The 19,641-nt window shown below is 36.7% G+C and overlaps 1 protein-coding gene across 7 annotated transcripts in view; it reads left to right on the forward strand.

Annotated features, from left to right (window-relative positions):
* The window catches only part of RAD50 (RAD50 double strand break repair protein), a 230,493-nt gene that overhangs the window by 169,018 nt on the left and 41,834 nt on the right, over positions 1-19,641 (forward strand). For all 7 annotated transcript variants that reach the window (XR_007413960.1, XM_035696870.2, XM_049116046.1 and 4 more), the window contains 8 exons: positions 6,701-6,829; positions 7,064-7,229; positions 8,846-9,039; positions 10,415-10,621; positions 12,331-12,513; positions 13,043-13,200; positions 16,524-16,699; positions 17,245-17,482. Coding sequence is in view for 6 of the 7 variants with exons in the window: in XM_035696870.2 (XP_035552763.1) it covers positions 6,701-6,829; positions 7,064-7,229; positions 8,846-9,039; positions 10,415-10,621; positions 12,331-12,513; positions 13,043-13,200; positions 16,524-16,699; positions 17,245-17,482 (1,451 nt within the window). In the remaining variant the exon portion in view is untranslated. The remainder of the gene's footprint in view (positions 1-6,700; positions 6,830-7,063; positions 7,230-8,845; positions 9,040-10,414; positions 10,622-12,330; positions 12,514-13,042; positions 13,201-16,523; positions 16,700-17,244; positions 17,483-19,641) is intronic.

Genomic DNA, 19,641 nt, shown 5'->3' on the forward strand with positions numbered 1-19,641 from the left:
GTGAGCCTAGGGTCCTCCTATTTCATTGCCATCCTCCAACTGCCTGATACAGATTTTTGGATTGTAAACTAGAAAAGCTTTGATTTTGATTCTCAGTATCCATTGACATTATTGCATTATTTAGTGAATATTGTTTTTTGCATAGCACTGTGCAGTTGCTCTTGGGGATGAAGAGGCCAAAACTTTGGACCTTGCTTTTAAAGAACTTAAAATCTATTTGGAGAAACAAGGATACTTTTTAAGAAGATAGTTAGGATCACAGAGGAGTAATTTAAAGAGCTATGCAAATAATATAGTTTAAAATATAGATTCTTTAGGAGCCAAAAGGTGTGGTGGCTGTAGCACAAGTAAGAAAAGAAAAATGGATAAATAGGACTTCCTCAAAATAAAAAAAAAAAAACTTGCTCTGCAAACTATATCATCAGGAAAGCAAAAAGACACAAAATGGGAAAAAATAATTGCCAGTCATCTATCTAAAAAGGGACTTTTTCCCGGAATATGTAAGAAACTCTTCATAACTCAGTAATAAAAAAAATAACAATTTGAAAATGTACAAAGGATCTAAATAGATATTTTTCTAAAGAAGGTATATATCTGTCCAAAAACACATGAAATTTGACACCATTATTCATCACAAACATACAAACCAAAGCCACAGTAAGATACTACTTCACACCCACTGGAATAGCTGTAAATCAAAAAGACATACAATAGTGTCGATAAGGATAGGGAGAAATTGGAACCCTCATATATGGTGGTGGGAATGTAAAATAGTGCATTCTCATTGGAAAACAGTTAAGCAATTCCTTGAAATGTTAAACATAGAGTTAACATATGATCCAGCATTTTTTAAAAATTTTTTTATTTATTTATGATAGTCACACAGAGAGAGAGACAGAGGCAGAGACACAGGCAGAGGGAGAAGCAGGCTCCATGCACCGGGAGCCCGATGTGGGATTCGATCCCGAGTCTCCAGGATCACGCCCTGGGCCAAAGGCAGGCGCCAAACTGCTGCGCCACCCAGGGATCCCTGATCCAGCATTTTTGCTCCTGAGAATCTTACACCCAAGAGAACTTAAAAAAATTTATCTACAAAAAAAACTTGTATAGGGATGTTCATAGCAGCATTATTCATAATAGCCAAAAAATGGAAACCGTTAGCTAAATAAAATGTGGCATAACCTTACATTGAAATATTATTCAGCCATAAAAAGGAATGAAGTTCTGATACATGCTGCAACAGGCAAGAACCTCAAAAACACACTAATTGAAAGAAGCCAATTACACAAGACTGTATGTCATGTGATTCCATTTATTTGAAACGTCCAAAATAGGCAAACTATAGAGACAGAAAATACATTAATGATTGCATTGGGTAGACGGTAGAATGGAATGAACAGTGATTGCTAATTGACACAGTTTCTCTTTTGGAAGTTGAAACATCCTAAGATTCGGTTATGGTAATGGTTGCACGATTCTATGAATATACTAACAAGCATTGAAAATCAGTACACTTTAAACAGGTGAATTTAATGATATGTGAATTCTATCTCAATAAAGCTGTTAGAAAAGAGGGGGATGGTCTTGAATAGAAATTGGTCACAAAGCCTTCAAAGGAGGAGAGATGGCTGAACTCTTCCTTAAAAAATGGGGAAAAATCAAACTGACTTGAGTAGAAGGCATTTTATGTATGTTTGTATTTTTTTTCTTTTAAAACTAATATGCTCACAGTGAAAAAAATTATGGAAAAAATATGAGTTGAAAAGTAAGAGATAATCTTCCTACTCCTCATTTCTGACCTTCCAGATACAGGCTACCTGCAGTTTTTCTTTTTATGTATATATACAGTATAAATGTATTTACATCTACATTTTTATATGTCTGTATTCACACATACAGTTTATTAAACAGGATCATGTGAGGAAGAGCCTGGGTTAAGTAAACCAGGGTAAAATGAGTGAGAGGGAATTGCAGTCAGATTATGGAGAACCATTGGGTTTAGAATTTAGTTTAATAGACAAAAGAATGATAAAGTATGAATGATAAGTGAAAAATGAAAGTATGAAAGTAAGAATGATATTTTAGAATGAGCTATCTGATTACCGTGTATAGATATTGTGTGGTAATTCCCAAGATACTGGAACACATTTTACCTTCTTTAGGAGCAGACTGGTTAGAAAGGCACACATACAGCAGAGAGAGACAGGTGTAAGACCTCTAAGGAATAAGAAAGAGAATTTCTGTCTGAGTTGGCCAGAGAGGAATGAATTGGGGATATGATTTTGTTGACTATGAATAAGTGGGTAATTAGAGATGGAGAGGCAGTGAAAAACAAACTTTTCTTAAACAGTATCAAGAAAATCCATTTGGTAGAAACAACATTGTAAAGGAATGAATATCAAGATATGGCAAACAGATAACAACTGGCATTTGCTGAGTGGTGCCAGGATTCTAACTAAGGCTGTAACAAATAGTGAGGTATTGTTTCTTTTTTTTTTTTCAAGTTTTTATTCAAATTCTAGTTAATTAGCATATACTGTAATGTTGCTTTCAGGAGTAGAATTTAGTGATTCATCACTTACATATATATATATTGTTTCTTTATTTGTGTTTAGTTTTGATTAGTTCTCCCTGGGTTTAATTTTTATTCTCTGAGTCCTCATAGCCTATCCCAGTGTCTGGCACATAGCAGGTGGTTCAGAAAATATTTATTAAGTGGTTGATTTCAAAGTTTTTGTTTGGTTTGGTTTTAGCTCTAACGTACAAGGTTTCTTTCCTTCGTGGAACTAAACATAAAGTTTGAGTCCGATCACCTTCCCAGGAGTCCTCTAGAAGCCCGCTTCATTTCAATACTGCATTCATGCTTCTCATTTTTTATAGATTCCCTCTTTCTTTAGGAATTCTGTCATACTGCTTTATTCTCATCCCACCACAATCTGTCCTGACCTTGGCCCTTCTTTGCCTTCAGTGGAAACGCCTTGGGAAACTTGTTTTTGAATTCAAAAAATACCCTCTGGCCTGTTTGTGTATTCTTCCACACATAAGTTCATGGTTCTTGGATACCTGAACTTGCTCATGGTCTCATTTCACACTAACACCTAAGCTTTAAATACTGCTACATTTTGTGTTGTCTTTGTATTTGTCCTGGCTTCTTTTACCAGGTGGTGTGCTCTGGGAATAGAACCTGGGTTTTGTGCTGCAGGGACTGAACAGAAACACATATACATATAACACTGTATGTGAACTACACTGGAATGAAAATTGAGAAAAAAAAAAAACAGATTTCAAAGAAATGATATTCAGGATATGGTGGACTGGCTGGATTTAAGGAATGAAGTCACTAGAGGTGTCAAAATAGATCCAAGCCCAGATAAGGTTAATGCCAACAAAAGACAGTAATAGAAGCTGACAAGTTTCTGAGTGTAGTACCATAGCTGAGGTGTTAATATCCAGGGCTTTTAAGAATCAGTCTGGTCTCTTTGTTAAACTGCTCAAAAGACATTTTTCAGAACACAGAATTTTTTTCACAAGTGATATGAATGGTCCCATTCGTTGAGTGTCTATGATATGCTAGTCACGGATAAGAGTGCTTTAAAATGCACTGTGTAATAAGCCCTGTAGTAATCCTATGAGATTTTATAGGCAAGAAAACTGAGGCACAGATGTTCACATTGCACAGATGTTCCTATGGTGTGAAACCAGAATTTGAGTCCAGATTTCACTAAATCCTAAGTCCATATTTTTTTAAGTCAGATTTATTGAAAAACAATTCACATATAGTAAAATCCACCTTTTGCAAAGTACGTAATTTGATAGTTTAGGCAAATGCATACGGTAGCATAACCATCACTACAGTTAAGATATAGAGCATTCACATTATCCCAAAAAAGTTCTCTGAAGTTTGTTTGTCGTCCCCTCCCTCTACTCTCAGCTCTTGGTAACCACTGATTTGTTCTTTTTTTTTTTTTTTTTTTTTTTTTAATTTCTTTTTTTTTTTTTTTTTAATTTTTATTTATTTATGATAGTCACACACAGAGAGAGAGAGAGGCAGAGACATAGGCAGAGGGAGAAGTAGGCTCCATGCACCGAGAGCCCGACGTGGGATTCGATCCCGGGTCTACCAGGATCGCGCCCTGGGCCAAAGGCAGGCGCTAAACCGCTGCGCCACCCAGGGATCCCACCACTGATTTGTTAAGTCATAGTTTTGCCTTTTCTAGAATGTCATATAAATGGAATCATGTATTAGATAGCATTTTGTTTCTGGTTTTTAGCATAATCTTTTAAATCTTTTTAACTTACCTGTATTGCATGTATGAGTAGTTAATTTATTTTTACTGTTGAGGATAAATTGTGTGGATATATTATAATTTTTTCATTCCCTAGTTGATGGATAATAGTCTCTCTCCAGCTTCTAGCTATTAGGAATAAAATTGCTATAAACTTGGTATACAGGCTTTTCAAGATATCTTTTCAAATTTCTTGGGTAACTTCCTAGTGGTAGGTTGCTAGGTTGTATGGTAAGTGTATGTTTAACCTTATGAGCTGCCAAACTACTTTTCAAAGTGATTGTACCATTTTGTAGTCCTGCTAACAACATATAAGAGTGAAGTTGCTCTTCATCCTTCACACTATTTAGTATTTTCAGTCTTTTTTATTGTAGCCATTATAGCATGGTAGTATCTGCAAATGTTTTTTTTTTTATCATAATTTTTATTTATTTTTTTTCTAATGCTTATAGATGTTAAGTGTCTTTTTATGTGTTTGCCATATCTTCTTTGCTAAGTATCATTCAGATATTTGCCTATTTCTTTTTTTTTTTTTTAAGATTTATTTATTTACGATACAGAGAGAGAGGCAGAGACACAGGCAGAGGGAGAAGCAGGCTCCATGCGGGGAGCCCGACATGGGACTCAATCCCAGGTCTCCAGGATCACGCCCTGAGCCAAAGGCAGGCACTAAACTGCTGAGCCACCCAGGAATCCCCTATTTGCCTATTTCAAATGGGATTTTTGTCTTTTATTTGGCTGTGGGATTTCTTTTTTTGTGGATATAGGCCCTTATCATGTATGTGTTTTGCAAATACTGTATTTTATTAACTGCTTTTCCAAGAGCAGCAGTTTTTAATTTTGATGAAATCAAGTTTATCCTTTTTTCCTCATACAGTTTGTTTGGTTTCCTAATTGGAAATCTTTGCCTGACCCAAAATCACAAAAATTTTCTTCTCTGTTTTATAGTTTGCATTCTTACATTTAAGTATATGCTCAATTTCAGGTTAATTTTTTATATGGTGCAAGATAAAGTTGAGATTTACCTTGTTCCAGTACCCAGAGCCTATAGTGTTAGCAGCGACACCACCCTGCCTCCAATCTTACCTCACATTATTAAGAATGTGACTTCATGCACATTGAGTCCTCCAAGTCTCCTATTTAGCTAGTAGTCTCGTAAGGGTTAGAGTGAATGTATAGCAGCATCTTAAACAATGTCTTCAATATAGTAGGCATTGATGCAATGATAGCTATGAATTATAATCGGTAAAATTATTCCTTTGATTTAGCTAATAACATAGCACCAATTTCATGTGTGGGGATGCATTACTAAACAAAGTTCCTGTTTTTATGGTGATTACATGCTACATGTTAATATACAAATCACAAGATATGGTATTACTATAACTTTATTAAATGACATTGAAATTAAGGGTGTATTTAGGTACACCAGTGAAAGCTAAAGTTGATATAAAAGCACTCTACTAGTGTGGCAGTTTTTAAAATTAGGGTTTTTTTCCTCCCCAGAATTTAATTTAATTTTATTTTATTTTATTTTATTTTTTATTTTTTATTTTTTATTTTATTTTATTATTTTATTATTTATTTTATATGAATGAGACTAAGAACAAGAGTATGGAGGAGAGGGAGAGAGAATCTGAAGCAGACTGAGCACAGAGCCTGATTGGGGCTCGATCCCACAACTGGGAGATCATGACCTGAGCTGAAACTGAGTCAGACATTTAACCGACATAGCCACCCAGGCACCCCTTCTCAGAAGAGGAATTGGTCAGCCTTGGAATTGTAGAGGCAAACATTAGAAGAGTATCCTCAGTGTCAGTCCAAGGAAAGAACACTCTGAGCCTGGTTTTAAGTATTCCTAGGAGATCAGGCAACCAACTGTCCCTGGAAGCAGGCCAGTGAGATCATCTGTCACACTTCACTTGCTCAGAATTCTCTGCGCTTGAGCAGACTTTGAATCAAAATATAGTTTTCTGTCTAAATTTTGCCTTCAGCCTCAGAATGCACTTGTGACTCATGATGAGTTTCTCGCCCACTCAGTAGTTTTGTTTTTTTTTTTAAATAAATGAGCCTGTTAAAGATTAAGTTTTTATAATGTGGTACTTTACATAATGTGACTCTACCCAGTGAATGAATGACTTTTGTGGGAGGTGTTGAGGGTAGGACATGGGCTTTGGAGCTAGAAGTGGTGTTTTAATTACTGATTTTTTTTTAGTAGCTCTGAGAAGTTGTGCAAATTATTTAATGTCTCTGATCCTCAGTTTCTCAGTGCCTCCTATAACTTACAGCATTATTAGCATTAAATGAGAGAGATCACTTTTACTAAGTATCTAGCCCAGGACATCTTTATTCTTTTCATTCATTTCCACTATAAACTGTAGTGAAATTTATGTAGAGTATTGGTTTATTTTCAGAATCGTCTAAAAGAAATTGAACAAAATCTCTCTAAAATAATGAGACTTGACAATGAAATTAAAGCCTTGGATAGCCGAAAGAAGCAAATGGAGAAAGATAATAGTGAACTGGAACAGAAAATGGAAAAGGTTTGTGGTGGTAGAATTTTATTCTCCTTCAGAATTTTGAGATTATTATAATGAGCCTTATTTGAATCCATTTGCCACTCATATTTCGGAAAAAATACAAATCTTGATGTTTGTGTGACTTCCATGTATGTGTTAAAAGAAAGGATTTTGAATAAGCTTTGTTTCATATTTTGTACCTTAGAGTGATAACTTCTATTTATTCAATAAAGCTCTTTATTTTGGTTCTCTACACAGGTTTTTCAAGGGACTGATGAGCAACTAAATGACTTATATCACAATCACCAGAGAACAGTAAGGGAGAAAGAAAGGAGACTGGTAGACTGTCAGCGTGAACTGGAAAAGTTAAATAAAGAATCAAGGCTTCTCAATCAGGAAAAATCAGAACTGCTTGTTGAGCAGGGTAGGACAAAATGTTAACTTGGTCTTTTTTCCAACTTTGCATTTTCTGCATGAATGATGAATCTCCAGGAAATTATGCTGAGTGAAAAAAGACAATCTCAAAAGATGGCTTTTACAGTATGTTTTCATTTATATAACTTTTTTGAAATGTCAGAATTTTAGAAGCAGAGGACAGATAAGTGATTGCCAGGGTTACTGAGTAGGAGGAGGGGCAGGAGGTTTAGTATGGTTATGGTTATAAAAGGGACAAGGGCAAAAAACAGGAGTACCAGAGTGGCTCAGTCAGTTAAGCGTCTGCCTTTGGTTCAGGACATGATTCCAGGGTCCTGGAATTGAGCCCCACATTGGACTCCCTGCTCAGTGGACAGCCTGCTTCTCCCTCTCCCTCTACCTCCCCCTGTTTGTGCTTGCTCTCTCTCTCTCTCTCTGTCTCTCAAATAAAGTTTTTATTAAAAAAAAAAAAAAGGTAAAAAAAAGTAACAAGTATGGTTACAGTTATAAAACCTTATGGTTACAAAAGTTTATTGTGGTATTTGAACTGTATTATGTTCACTGTCATATAGAACTTAATATGCACAAGCAGATAAAAGTAACACTGGGGAAATCTAATAAAACTGATGAATTGTATCAGTGTCAATATCTATCTGACTGTGAAATTATGCTATAGTATTACAAAATATTACTAAAGGAAATACTGTTTTTCTTTTTTTTGGGCCGGGCCGTCGGCGCCCCCGGGGCCTGCGCGGGAACGGAGGCGGCAGCCTGTTTTTCTGCTCACAACAATTCTGACACCAGATGTGTGGGTTTTTCCATACCAAGTAATTTAATTCTCCAATTCTCAGCAGACAGAATTCAGCTCTTGAGACTAATTGTCTGGAGTCATGAACCAGTACCTTGATGTGTTCTCACCACCCTGAAAGCTCTCTGAACACTGTTGTTCAGGGTTTTTATGGGAAAGTTCCATTATATAGGCATGGTTGGATAAATCATTGGTGATTGAATTAATCTTCAGCTGCTCTGTAGAGTTGAGAAGGTGGATACTGAAAATTCCTACTCTATAATCACATAGTTCTTTTGACAACCAGCTCTCATCCTTTTAAGAGTCACCTCATTAGAATAAACTCAAGTATGGCTGAAAAGGACTTAAAATGAATAACAAAAGATGCTCTTTTCACCTGTATCACTCAGAAATTCTAAGAGTTTTGGTTGTTTTGTGTTAGGCAGGGACAAAGACCAAATATGTATTTCTTATTATGTCACAATACCACATTTACCAATGAGGAGATCTGGGTAAAGGCTATAAGAGATTCTGTTGTGTTTTGTTTTTTTTTATAGCTGCATATGAATGTACAGGTTTTTAAATTTTTTTAATTTTTTTTATTTATTTATGATAGTCACAGAGAGAGAGAGAGAGAGAGAGAGGCAGAGACACAGGCAGAGGGAGAAGCAGGCTCCATGCACCGGGAGCCCGATGTGGGACTCGATCCCGGGTCTCCAGGATCGCGCCCTGGGCCAAAGGCAGGCGCCAAACCACTGTGCCACCCAGGGATCCCCAGGTTTTTTCATTTTTAAAAAAACCAGTTGAAAATAGAATCATTATGGTTGTGTTTTTTAAAGGTCGTCTACAGCTACAAGCAGATCGGCATCAAGAACATATCCGAGCTAGAGATTCATTAATTCAATCTTTGGCAACACAGCTAGAATTGGACGGCTTTGAGCGTGGACCATTCAGTGAAAGACATATTAAAAATTTTCACAAACTTGTGAGAGAGAGGCAAGAAAGGGAAGCAGAAATTGCCAGCCAACTGATGGTAAATGCTTCTATATTCTTTTGTTTGTGTCAGATTCTCTAGTGATATTATAGTTTTAATTTTTGGGTGGACCTCTGACAAAATGAGTTTTGTCAGATTTTCAGGTTAGTGTTAGGATATAATCTATATGAGATAGAACAAAACTTTATGGAAGCAACTTTCCTCAGTTTTTTTTTTTAATAATAAATTTATTTTTTATTGGTGTTCAATTTGCCAACATACAGAATAACACCCAGTGCTCATCCCGTCAAGTGCCCCCCTCAAGTGCCCGTCACCCATTCACCCCCACCCCCTGCCCTCCTCCCCTTCCACCACCCCTAGTTCATTTCCCAGAGTTAGGAGTCTTCATGTTCTGTCTCCCTTACTGATATTTCCTACCCATTTCTTCTCCCTTCTCTTCTATTCCCTTTCACTATTATTTATATTCCCCAAATGAATGAGACCATATAATGTTTGTCCTCAGTTTTTTTAAGGATAAAAATATGAAGAAAATACAGGCTATGTTTTAAATTTGATTTTAAGTTAAATTTCTTTTCTCTTTTTCCAGTTTTACTGAGAAATAATTAACATATACAACTCTAGAAATATCAGAAAGGGAGACAGAACATGAGAGACTCCTAACTCTGGGAATGAACAAGGGGTGGTAGAAAGGGAGGTGGGTGGGGCGTGGGGGTGACTGGGTGATGGGCACTGAGGTGGGCACTTGACGGGATGAGCACTGGGTGTTATTCTATATGTTGGCAAATTGAACACCAATAAAAAATAAATTTAAAAAAATATACCACTCTATATGCTTAAGGCATATGTCATGATGGACTGATTTACATATATTGTGAAATGATTACCACAATAGGTTCAACTAATACCCATTTCCTCATGTAGTTACAATAAAAGAATATTTACCTTGTGATGAGACTCTTAGGATGTACTTCCTTAACAACTTTTCTATGTATTATACAGCAGTGTTAGCTGTAGTCCTCATGGTATACATTATATCCATAGTACCTACTAATCTTATAACTGGAAATTTGAACCTTTTGACCACTGTCCTTCAATTCTCTCTCCTCTCGCCTTTTGCCTCTGATGACCACAAATCTAATCTTTCTATGAGTTTTTTTGTTTTTTGGGTTTGTTTTTAAATTCCATATATAAGTGAGATCATACAGTATTTGTCTTCCAAATTTTCTTTTTAAAGGTGATTATAAAGAAAAAGTTTGCTCGTAGTTACTAATAATTCTCTCTGGTTGATAGTCATTATATTTTTTACTTTGCTATATTTTCCTTAGTGTGCATGTGTTAATTTTGCATTTAAGAAACTTTATTAATAAATTGTTCAGTGAAAAAAATTGTTAATGCTCATTCTTCTCATATGTAGAATGACTTTGCAGAAAAAGAGACTCTGAAACAAGAACAGATAGATGAGATAAGGGATAAGAAAACTGGACTGGGAAGAATAATTGAGCTAAAATCAGAAATCCTAAGTAAGAAGCAGAATGAGCTGAGAAATGTGAAGTATGAATTACAGCAGTTGGAAGGATCTTCAGACAGGATTCTTGAACTGGACCAGGAGCTCTCAAAAGCTGTAAGATATTATTTGAGTAATCTATTAATTTTAAGATATCAAATGTTTAGAATCTTATATTCTGAGGTATATTGCCTATTGCTAATCGTTAAGATTATGGCATTTCAATAAAAATGTCAACCTTGTCTATGAATCTCATACAAAATGAAAACATCTGAATATTTAATCATACCAACTCTTTGATTCTGGAACTAGGTGGATTGAAAATTAGAATCACTTCCGAAGCTTTTAAAAAAGACTTATGCTTAAACCTTACCTCAGACCTTGTTAATCAAAATCTCTAGATTGGGGAATAGAAATATGTGTTCCAGGGGTGCCTAGGTGACTCAGTTACTTGAGCATCTGCCTTCAACTCAGGTCAGGATCCCAGGGTCCTGGGATTGAGTCCCATGTCAGGTTCCCCACTCAGCGAGGAATCTGCTGCTCCCTCTGGCCCTTTCCTTGCTCATGCATGTTCTCTCTCTCTCTCTGTAATAAGTAAAATCTTTAAAAGAAAAAAAAACGTGGGGTGCCTGGGTGGCTCAGTGGTTGAGCATCTGCCTTTGGCTCAGGTCGTGATCCTGGGCTCCTGGGATTGAGTCCCGCATCAGACTCCCCACAGGGAACCTGCTTCTCCCTCTACCTATATCTCTGCCTCTCTCTGTGTCTCTCGTGAATAAATGAACACAATCTTTAAAAATAAATAAATAAACAAATAAATAGAAAAAAGAAAAATGTGTTCCCAACAAAACCAGGTGATTGTTATGAGTACCTTGGCTAAGAAACACTTACCTAAGTTAAAAAAAGTATTTTCCCTCTAGGTTCCAAACACTGTAGATTTTATATGATTCTTGACATGTTCTCACTTTGTGTGTGGTAGAAATTTTCTTAGACCATCTCTTCTTTTCATGAATTTCCAAGTTTCTCTTCCTCATTTCTTTTTTTTTTTTTTTTTTTTTTTTTTTTTTTTTTTTTAAAGATTTTATTTATTTATTCATGATAGACACAGAGAGAGAGAGGCAGAGACACAGGCAGAGAGAGAAGCAGGCTCCATGCACCGGGAGCCTGACGTGGGATTCGATCCCAGGTCTCCAGGATCGCGCCCTGGGTCAAAGGCAGGCGCTAAACCACTGCGCCACCCAGGGATCCCCTCTTCCTCATTTCTAATCTGTCCCCTTCCTTCACATTTCTGCCACCAAAGTGGGCATCCTAAAGCTTGGCTAATCTCCCTCTCAGATCCCATCTTGATAATATAAGTAAACATTTCTATTTGCTCTGTACCATCTACCATACATTTTTGTCAGTTTAGCAGTTTGTCACAATATTGCCTTGTGATGGCAAAGCATTGGTCAGAGACCGTATTACACTATTTTATGGTTTCTACATGCCAAGCAATGTAATGAGTTACATGGGTACTTGATAAATAATTACCAACTAAAGGGTCACTAAACTGTATATGTAGGTATATTTTTCTCAGTTTTACACTAAATTCTCACTTTTCCCTCCTGTTTGTCCTTCCAAGATTTATTAACTAATTTTCTACCATTATAACCTAGTAAGATAACTTTATAAGAATTTCTTTAAAAATCTTATTTCTTATGCTTTTTCTCTTCTTGGATAAGGGCAAACAGTAATATTTTGGTAATTCTGGTGAATAGTTGATTTCTAATACATTTTGTCTTTATTTTAACACAAAACATATAAACTTGTGTGTTTGAATTATTAATAAGGAACGTGAGCTAAGCAAGGCTGAGAAAAACAGCAATGTAGAAGTTCTAAAAACAGAAGTAATAAGCCTTCAAAACGAGAAAGCAGACCTAGACAGGACCCTGCGTAAATTGGACCAGGAGATGGAACAGTTAAACCATCATACAACAACACGCACCCAGATGGAAATGCTGACCAAAGACAAAGTATGACTTTCTTTTTGTTCTAATTATACTTTCTGGTATTTAAAATAATTTACATTCATAATAGATGCACTTTGAAGTGTTTAGGTGGTGCTGGCAATGTATTTTAGGAGTTAAGTGAGCTTAATACTCTATAAAAAAGACTTCGGAGCAGAACTGTTTTCTGATTACAAAAATTAATAATACAGAAGTGTATATACACATGCCCATTGCTATTAATTTTTATTATATATCATACAGAAATTTTACTTTTTATATATTGTCAGACTCTTTTCTCTTATGGCACGGAAAGGCAATTCCCACTGTGAAACTTCAAGACGTTTTTTTATTTTCTTCTTGCATTCTATTGTTTTATTTTTTAAGCCTAGAATTTTAATCAGTCTAAAATTTATTTTGTTCTGAGCCACCTAGCTGGCTTAGTCGGTAGAGGATGTAACTCTTGATCTCAGATTTGTAAATTAAAATTTATTTTTGTTCTTGATACAATGTGTAAAATCTTGGACTTTATTTTAAAAATTTTTTTTTTCTGTAGGCTGACAAAGATGAACAAATTAGAAAAATAAAATCTCGACACAGTGATGAATTAACTTCATTGTTAGGATATTTTCCCAACAAAAAACAGCTTGAAGACTGGCTTCATAGTAAATCAAAAGAAATTAATCAGACCAGGGACAGACTGGCCAAATTGAAGTAAGTAGTTGTAACATTTGAAGATGTACTATAGATCCCTTATCTCATGTTTTTATTTTTCATTGCTTTAGTTGTTTTATTATTTATTGTTATAAACTGGTATGTTTTGTGTTAATTGACTTTGGTTCTTCTGTATTTTATAAATCAAGTGAAATGTTGAAATTGATTTGGGCCTTTTGTTCCTTAAAAGTTTGCAGAATTTAATGAGAGGATTAAAATTCTCCTTTACAAAAAGCAACACTTGACACTGTAAAACTAATGGTAGAAAATTTAGGGGGAAGGCTTCATTATATTGAAATTGACAAATATTTTCTTGGACCTGACATGAAAAGCATAGGCAGCAAAAGCAAAAATAGATAAATGCGACTATGTTAAACTTAAAAATTTCTACACAGCAAGGAAACAATTATGGAAAGGGCAGCTGACAGAATAGGAGAAAATATTCAAACCATTTATCTAATAAGTGATAATTACCTAGAATATGTAAAGAACTCCTGTAATTCACCAACACAAAAACAAATAATTGCATTAAAAAATGGGCAAAGAATTTTTCCCATTCTCCAAAGACCATATACAAATGGCCAGTAAGTATATGAAAAAGTACTTGAGTCATCAGGGAAATACAGATGAAAACCACATGATATATCACTTCACACCAGTTTAGGAAGGCCACTACCAAAAAAGAAAAACCAGAAAGTAAGTATTGGTGAGGATGTTGAGAAACTGGAACCTTTGTGCATTGTTAGCGGGAATATGAAATGATATAGGTTATAGAGAAAATGGAGGATCTTAAAAAAAATAAAAATAAAGTACCAGATATTGCAGCAATCCCATTTCTGAGTATACAAAAGCATCGAAAACATGATCTTGAAGAGATTTTTGCAAATCCATGTTCATTACAGCATTAGTGTCAGCAGCCAGATGATGAATGGATAAAGATTTGGTGGATATTTGTGTATATATTACTCAGCTTTAAAAAAGAAGGAAATCCTGGGGTGCCTGGCTAGCTCATTCAGTTGGGCATGTGACTCTTGCTCTCCAGGTTGTGAGTTCAAGCCCCACATTGAGTGTAAAGCTTACTGAGGGTTGGGGGGTGGAAATCCTGTCGTGCACTAATTGGGTGAACTTTGAAGATATTTTTGCTAAGTGAAATAATCTAGTTACAAAAGGACAAATACTGCATGATTCCACTTATGTGAGATACCCAAAGAAGTCAAACTCTTGAAAACAGTAGAATGATGGTTGCTAAGAAGTATGGAAAGGGGGAAAAGGGAATTGTTGTTCAATGGTTACAGAGTTTCAGTTTTTACAAGATGTAAAAGTTTCAGAGATGTATAGCACAACAATGTGATATAGTTAATGCTACTGCACTGTATACTTAAAAATGATCAAGATGGTAAAGTTTATATAATTTGGTTTTTACCACAATAAAGTGATCACTTTATTCTGTTGTCACTTTGCACTCAAAGTGTCAAGAGAGTCAAAAATTCAATACAGGTATTTGAGAAGATCACGAATTCACTTTTGGCCATGTTTGTGTTTCTTACGGAAATGTCTATTAGGGAATAGAATATTAGAGCTTGAAGTTCAGGAGATTGGAAGTTGTTGCTTTGTGAATGACTAATAATTGGAATCATTAGTATAGACTGTATCATCTTAAAGGGGTTATATGAAGAAAAGAGAAAAACATTTACTGTTGGTAAGCAAAGCAAGAGGAGAAAGTGAAGGAAACTAGAATTCAGGGAGCTGGAGGGAGCCAGACAGGAGTAGTTCTTGACATCTTGAGAAAATAGACCTTCAAGGAGGGGGTCAGGAGTGTTAGGTGCTAAGATAGTGATGTTGACAACCATTGCTCAGTGGCTGGGATGGCCAAAGCATCACCTTTATTTTTGCCATATTTTTACTGTGACTCATAATGGAAAGTATCAAGATGTAGCACACATGGACTTATACACATTAATCTGAAATAAGTTTCTCAAAATAGTTTGTGTCCTAACCATGGGTAGTCTGTTCCAATGTATTTTATTGTCTCATTTTTAAATATATGCTGAATATGATCCATTATATTGACTTCATAATGACTTGCCTAGTGCATCATAACCTGCAAACCCTCATCTATATTGGTATGGAGGTTGGCTAGGATAATTTTAGGAGTTGTAGTGGAGATGAATTATACTATTGAGCAAGGTCTTTGATGAATGAAAGGGAATGGATAATGTCATAAGTAGATGACAGCAACAAGGAAGGGATGAAGTGGGATCCCTGGGTGGCTCAGCAGTTTAGCGCCTGCCTTTGGCCCAGGGCATGATCCTGGAGTCCTGGGATCGAGTCCCACGTCAGGCTCCCGGCATGGAGCCTGCTTCTTCTTCCTCTGCTTGTGTCTCTGCTTGCCTCTCTCTCTCTCTCTCTATGTATGTCTATCATGAATAAATAAATAAAATCTTTTTTTAAAAAAAGGAAGGGGGATCCCTGGGTGGCGCAGCAGTTTGGCGCCTGCCTTTGGCCCAGGGCGCGATCCTGGAGACCCGGGATCGAATCTCACGTCGGGCCCCCGGTGCATGGAGCCTGCTTCTCCCTCTGCCTAGGTCTTTGCCTCTCTCTCTCTCTCTCTGTGACTATCATAAATAAATAAATATTAAAAAAAAAAAAAAGGAAGGGATAAAGGTCTTACAGGAGTGAAGGGAAGTGTATTCTTTGTATCCTGTAAGTGTAAGGGAAGTGTATCCTATAGTTCTTTCAGGAGTGAAGGGAAGTGATAGTGAAAGGTTCAAAGGGAATTAAGAGAATGTTCTCCCTTTCTCTTCTCTCTCTCCAGTATGTCCAGCAAGCATATTCTTTTTTTTTTTTTTTAAGATTTTATTTATTTATTTATTCATGAGACACAGAGAGAGAAAGGCAGAAACACAGGCATAGGGAGAAGCAGGCTTCATTCAGGGAGCCCAAAGCGGGACTCAATCCCAGGTCTCCAGGACCAGGCCCCGGGCTGAAGGCAGCACTAAACCGCTGAGCCATCAGGGCTGCCCAGCAGGCATATTCTTGCTGAGGTTCCTAACCTGAGATCTAAGACATGAACCCCCAGAAATCACACAGTTTTGCCTACACACATTTGTCTGGGAGTAGGTTAACGACCAGGTTTGGAAGGCGATCACTGTCTTTGGGGTAGAGTTCAGGCAGAAATGGACTGTTGCTTTGACTTCTCAAAAAAAATACTTAGTCACAGCAAACATTTGAAATACTTATTGGCAGATTTTGTTTTGTATCTACTTAGACTTTTCAAACTCATTTCTCATGTTGTAAAATTGTAATCCATATTCTTATTTTAGCAAAGAACTAGCTTCGGCTGAGCAAAATAAAAATCATATAAATAATGAACTAAAAAGGAAAGAAGAGCAGTTGTCCAGTTATGAAGACAAGCTGTTTGATGTTTGTGGTAGCCAGGACTTTGAAAGTGATTTAGATAGGCTTAAAGAAGAAATTGAAAAATCCTCAAAACAGCGAGGTAAGTTACCATCTTTATGTTATCAAGGCACTTTGACTCGTAAATTTTCACTCACAGGTTATTATGAAGGATGAGAGTTTTAAAAACTTGGTTCTAGAAACAAGGTCTTAAGTTTCAGTCCCGGTTCTACAACTTACTGACTTTGTGGCTTTGGGCAAATTACCAAATCATTCCTTTTCTTAGATTCAGATTCTTCAGATTCTTTTCTTCAGAAAATCATTCCTTTTCTTCAGAGGATATAATTACCTACTACTCAGGATGTTAAAGAAGAGAAAATGAGATTATAGTATAAAGCTCTTAGAACAGTTTCTGGCACACAATATGCTCCAAAATTTTGTGATGGTTTTTGTGTGTTATCAGAAAGTAATTTATACAAATCTGACTATATTGTCCCCTTTCAAAGAATATGTAAATAACAGAATTTTTATTTTTTTCATTGTATGTTTATAAATGATGAATAATCATATATCAAAGATAGAACCATAATGACAAAACTATATTGTGTATTCTTCTCACTGGTAATTTATGTATTTTCTTAAAATTAGCCATGCTAGCTGGAGCTACAGCAGTTTACTCTCAATTCATTACTCAGCTAACGGATGAAAACCAGTCATGTTGCCCTGTCTGTCAGAGGGTTTTTCAAACAGAAGCTGAATTACAGGAAGTCATCAGTGATTTGCAGTCTAAGCTGCGGCTTGCTCCAGATAAACTCAAGTCAACAGAATCAGAACTAAAGAAAAAAGAAAAGCGGCGTGATGAAATGCTGGGACTTGTCCCTATGAGGTAAGAATAGGGATTTACCATTACTGTACATGAACAGCAGCACTGTAAAAGGTACCCATCCAGTCCCTGGCATATGGTAGGTGTTCCACAGTGGGTTAGATGAATAAAAGTACAAGTCAAGATTCTGAACCAGTGTGTCCCATCTCATGTTATTTATCTTATAAGGAAAAGTGGGGCCCTTGGGTGGCTCAGTCAGTTGGGCATATGCCTTCGGCTTGGATCATGGTCCTGGAGTCCTGGGATCAAGCCCCAAGTGGGGCTCTCTACTCAGCAGGGAGCCTCCTGTTCCTTCTCCCTCTGTTTGCCATTCCTTCTGCTTGTGCTTTCTTTCTCTGTCAAATAAATAAATAAAATCCTTTAAAAAAAAAGAAGAAAAAAGGCAATTATTGGGGTGCCTGGGTGGCTCAGTAAGTTAGGCATCTGCCTTTGGCTCAGATCATAATCTCAGGGTCCTGGGATTGAGCCTCACATCCAGCTCTCTGCTCAGCGGGGAGTCTGCTTCTCCCTCTGCCCTTCTCCCCTGCTTGTGTTCTCTCTCTCTCTTTTTCTCTCTCTCTGTTTCAAATAAGTAAATAAAAATTTTTTAAAAAAGAAAAAAATTATGTAAAAGTAGACTTCTTAAACTAGTCATAGAGCAGTTATAATTTCTACTGTTTTTTGTTTGTGTGTATGTATGTGTTAATTTCTGAGACTTGGCTTGAGGGCATAAATTTTGACAGATACAGACCTGTTGGCTGATCTCTCACTTTCTCAATTCATCAAAAGAATTAAAATACTGAAAACCTCCCCCAACAGACAAACTTTAAACTATGTTTGTATGTCTTTTCCACTTTCAAGAAGAATGAGTCATCATGATTTTGTTTATTTTTCCCTCACTTATTCAAGAAATTCATATGATGGCCTATTTATAAATAAAATCAAGTCAGAAAAGTATGTGATGATGCCTTGGTGTCTTCCACAACATAGAGCAGAGATTGGTCACAGAGACCAAAATGACACAATCTTCAAGGGGCTGATGGTCTATGTAAGGAGACAAGCTCTCCGAATTGAATATTTAGAAAGCTGCACTTAAGTTCTTAATTGGTTCAGACAAATGCATTAGTTAAGAGGAGAGAAGCTAGAAGACTACAGAATGAGAATAAGATTTTGAGAACATATGGGAGGGGAATGTAAAGCATAAGGAAATTTGAGGGCACCTGGGTGACTCAGTTGGTTAAATGTCTGCCTTCAGCTCAGGTCATGATCCGTGGGGTCCTGGGATTAAGCCCCACATTGGGCTCCTTGCTCTGCAGGGATCCTGCTTCTCCCTCTCCCTCTGTTGCTCTCTCAGCTTGTGCTCTCACTTTCTCAAATAAATAAAATCTTTAAAAAGAAGCAGGGGGCACCTGAGTGGCTCAGTCAGTTAAGTGTCTGCCTTCAGCTCAGATCATGATCCCAGGACTCTGGGATCAAGCCCCACTTTGAGCTCCTTGCTCAGCAGGGTGTCTGCTTCTTCCTCTGCCCCTCCACCCCCACACGCATGCTGGCTCTCCCTCAAATAAACAAAATCTTCTAAAAATAAAAAATAAAATGTAGGGAAGTTGATTTGACTCAGTTAACAGAAGGCAAGTATAGAGAGAAATGAGAGCACTGTGTGTAAAGGGAAGGAGAGTGTGCTATAATAGAAAGGTGATCTCGAGTTAGAGGAATCATTTGGGGAGTTTGATTCCCATAAGTTGAGAAGATAGGGCTATGTTATATGTTCAGGCCTATTTACAACATTCACTGATAGATGATGGGGATTTAATGAAAAATGTGTTTTAAGAAATTAATCTTATGTTAATATATTGAATGGATAAGACTGAGAACAACTCTAGAAGCAGAAAAGCTAAGAGAGTATGTTGTCCGGAAAACTGAAGAGGAATTTCAGGAAAAGGCTACAAAGATAAGCTTTGTGATAGCCAGCCTCCAAGATGATTCCCAGTGATCGATCTCTCCCTCCCGGTATTCATGCTCCTGTATAGTCTTCTCCCATGTTCCCAGATGGGTCTATGAAACCAATAAATTATGACAGAAGTGATAGCATATCCCTTCCAAGATTAGGTTAGTTAGGTAAGGCAGTACAGCTGCCTGTTCTCCTTTTCTTTTGGATATGGGGGAAGCCACCTGCCATGAGAGTC

The sequence above is a fragment of the Canis lupus genome, chromosome 11, assembly GCF_003254725.2.
Source record: "Canis lupus dingo isolate Sandy chromosome 11, ASM325472v2, whole genome shotgun sequence".
Lineage (NCBI taxonomy): Eukaryota > Metazoa > Chordata > Mammalia > Carnivora > Canidae > Canis > Canis lupus.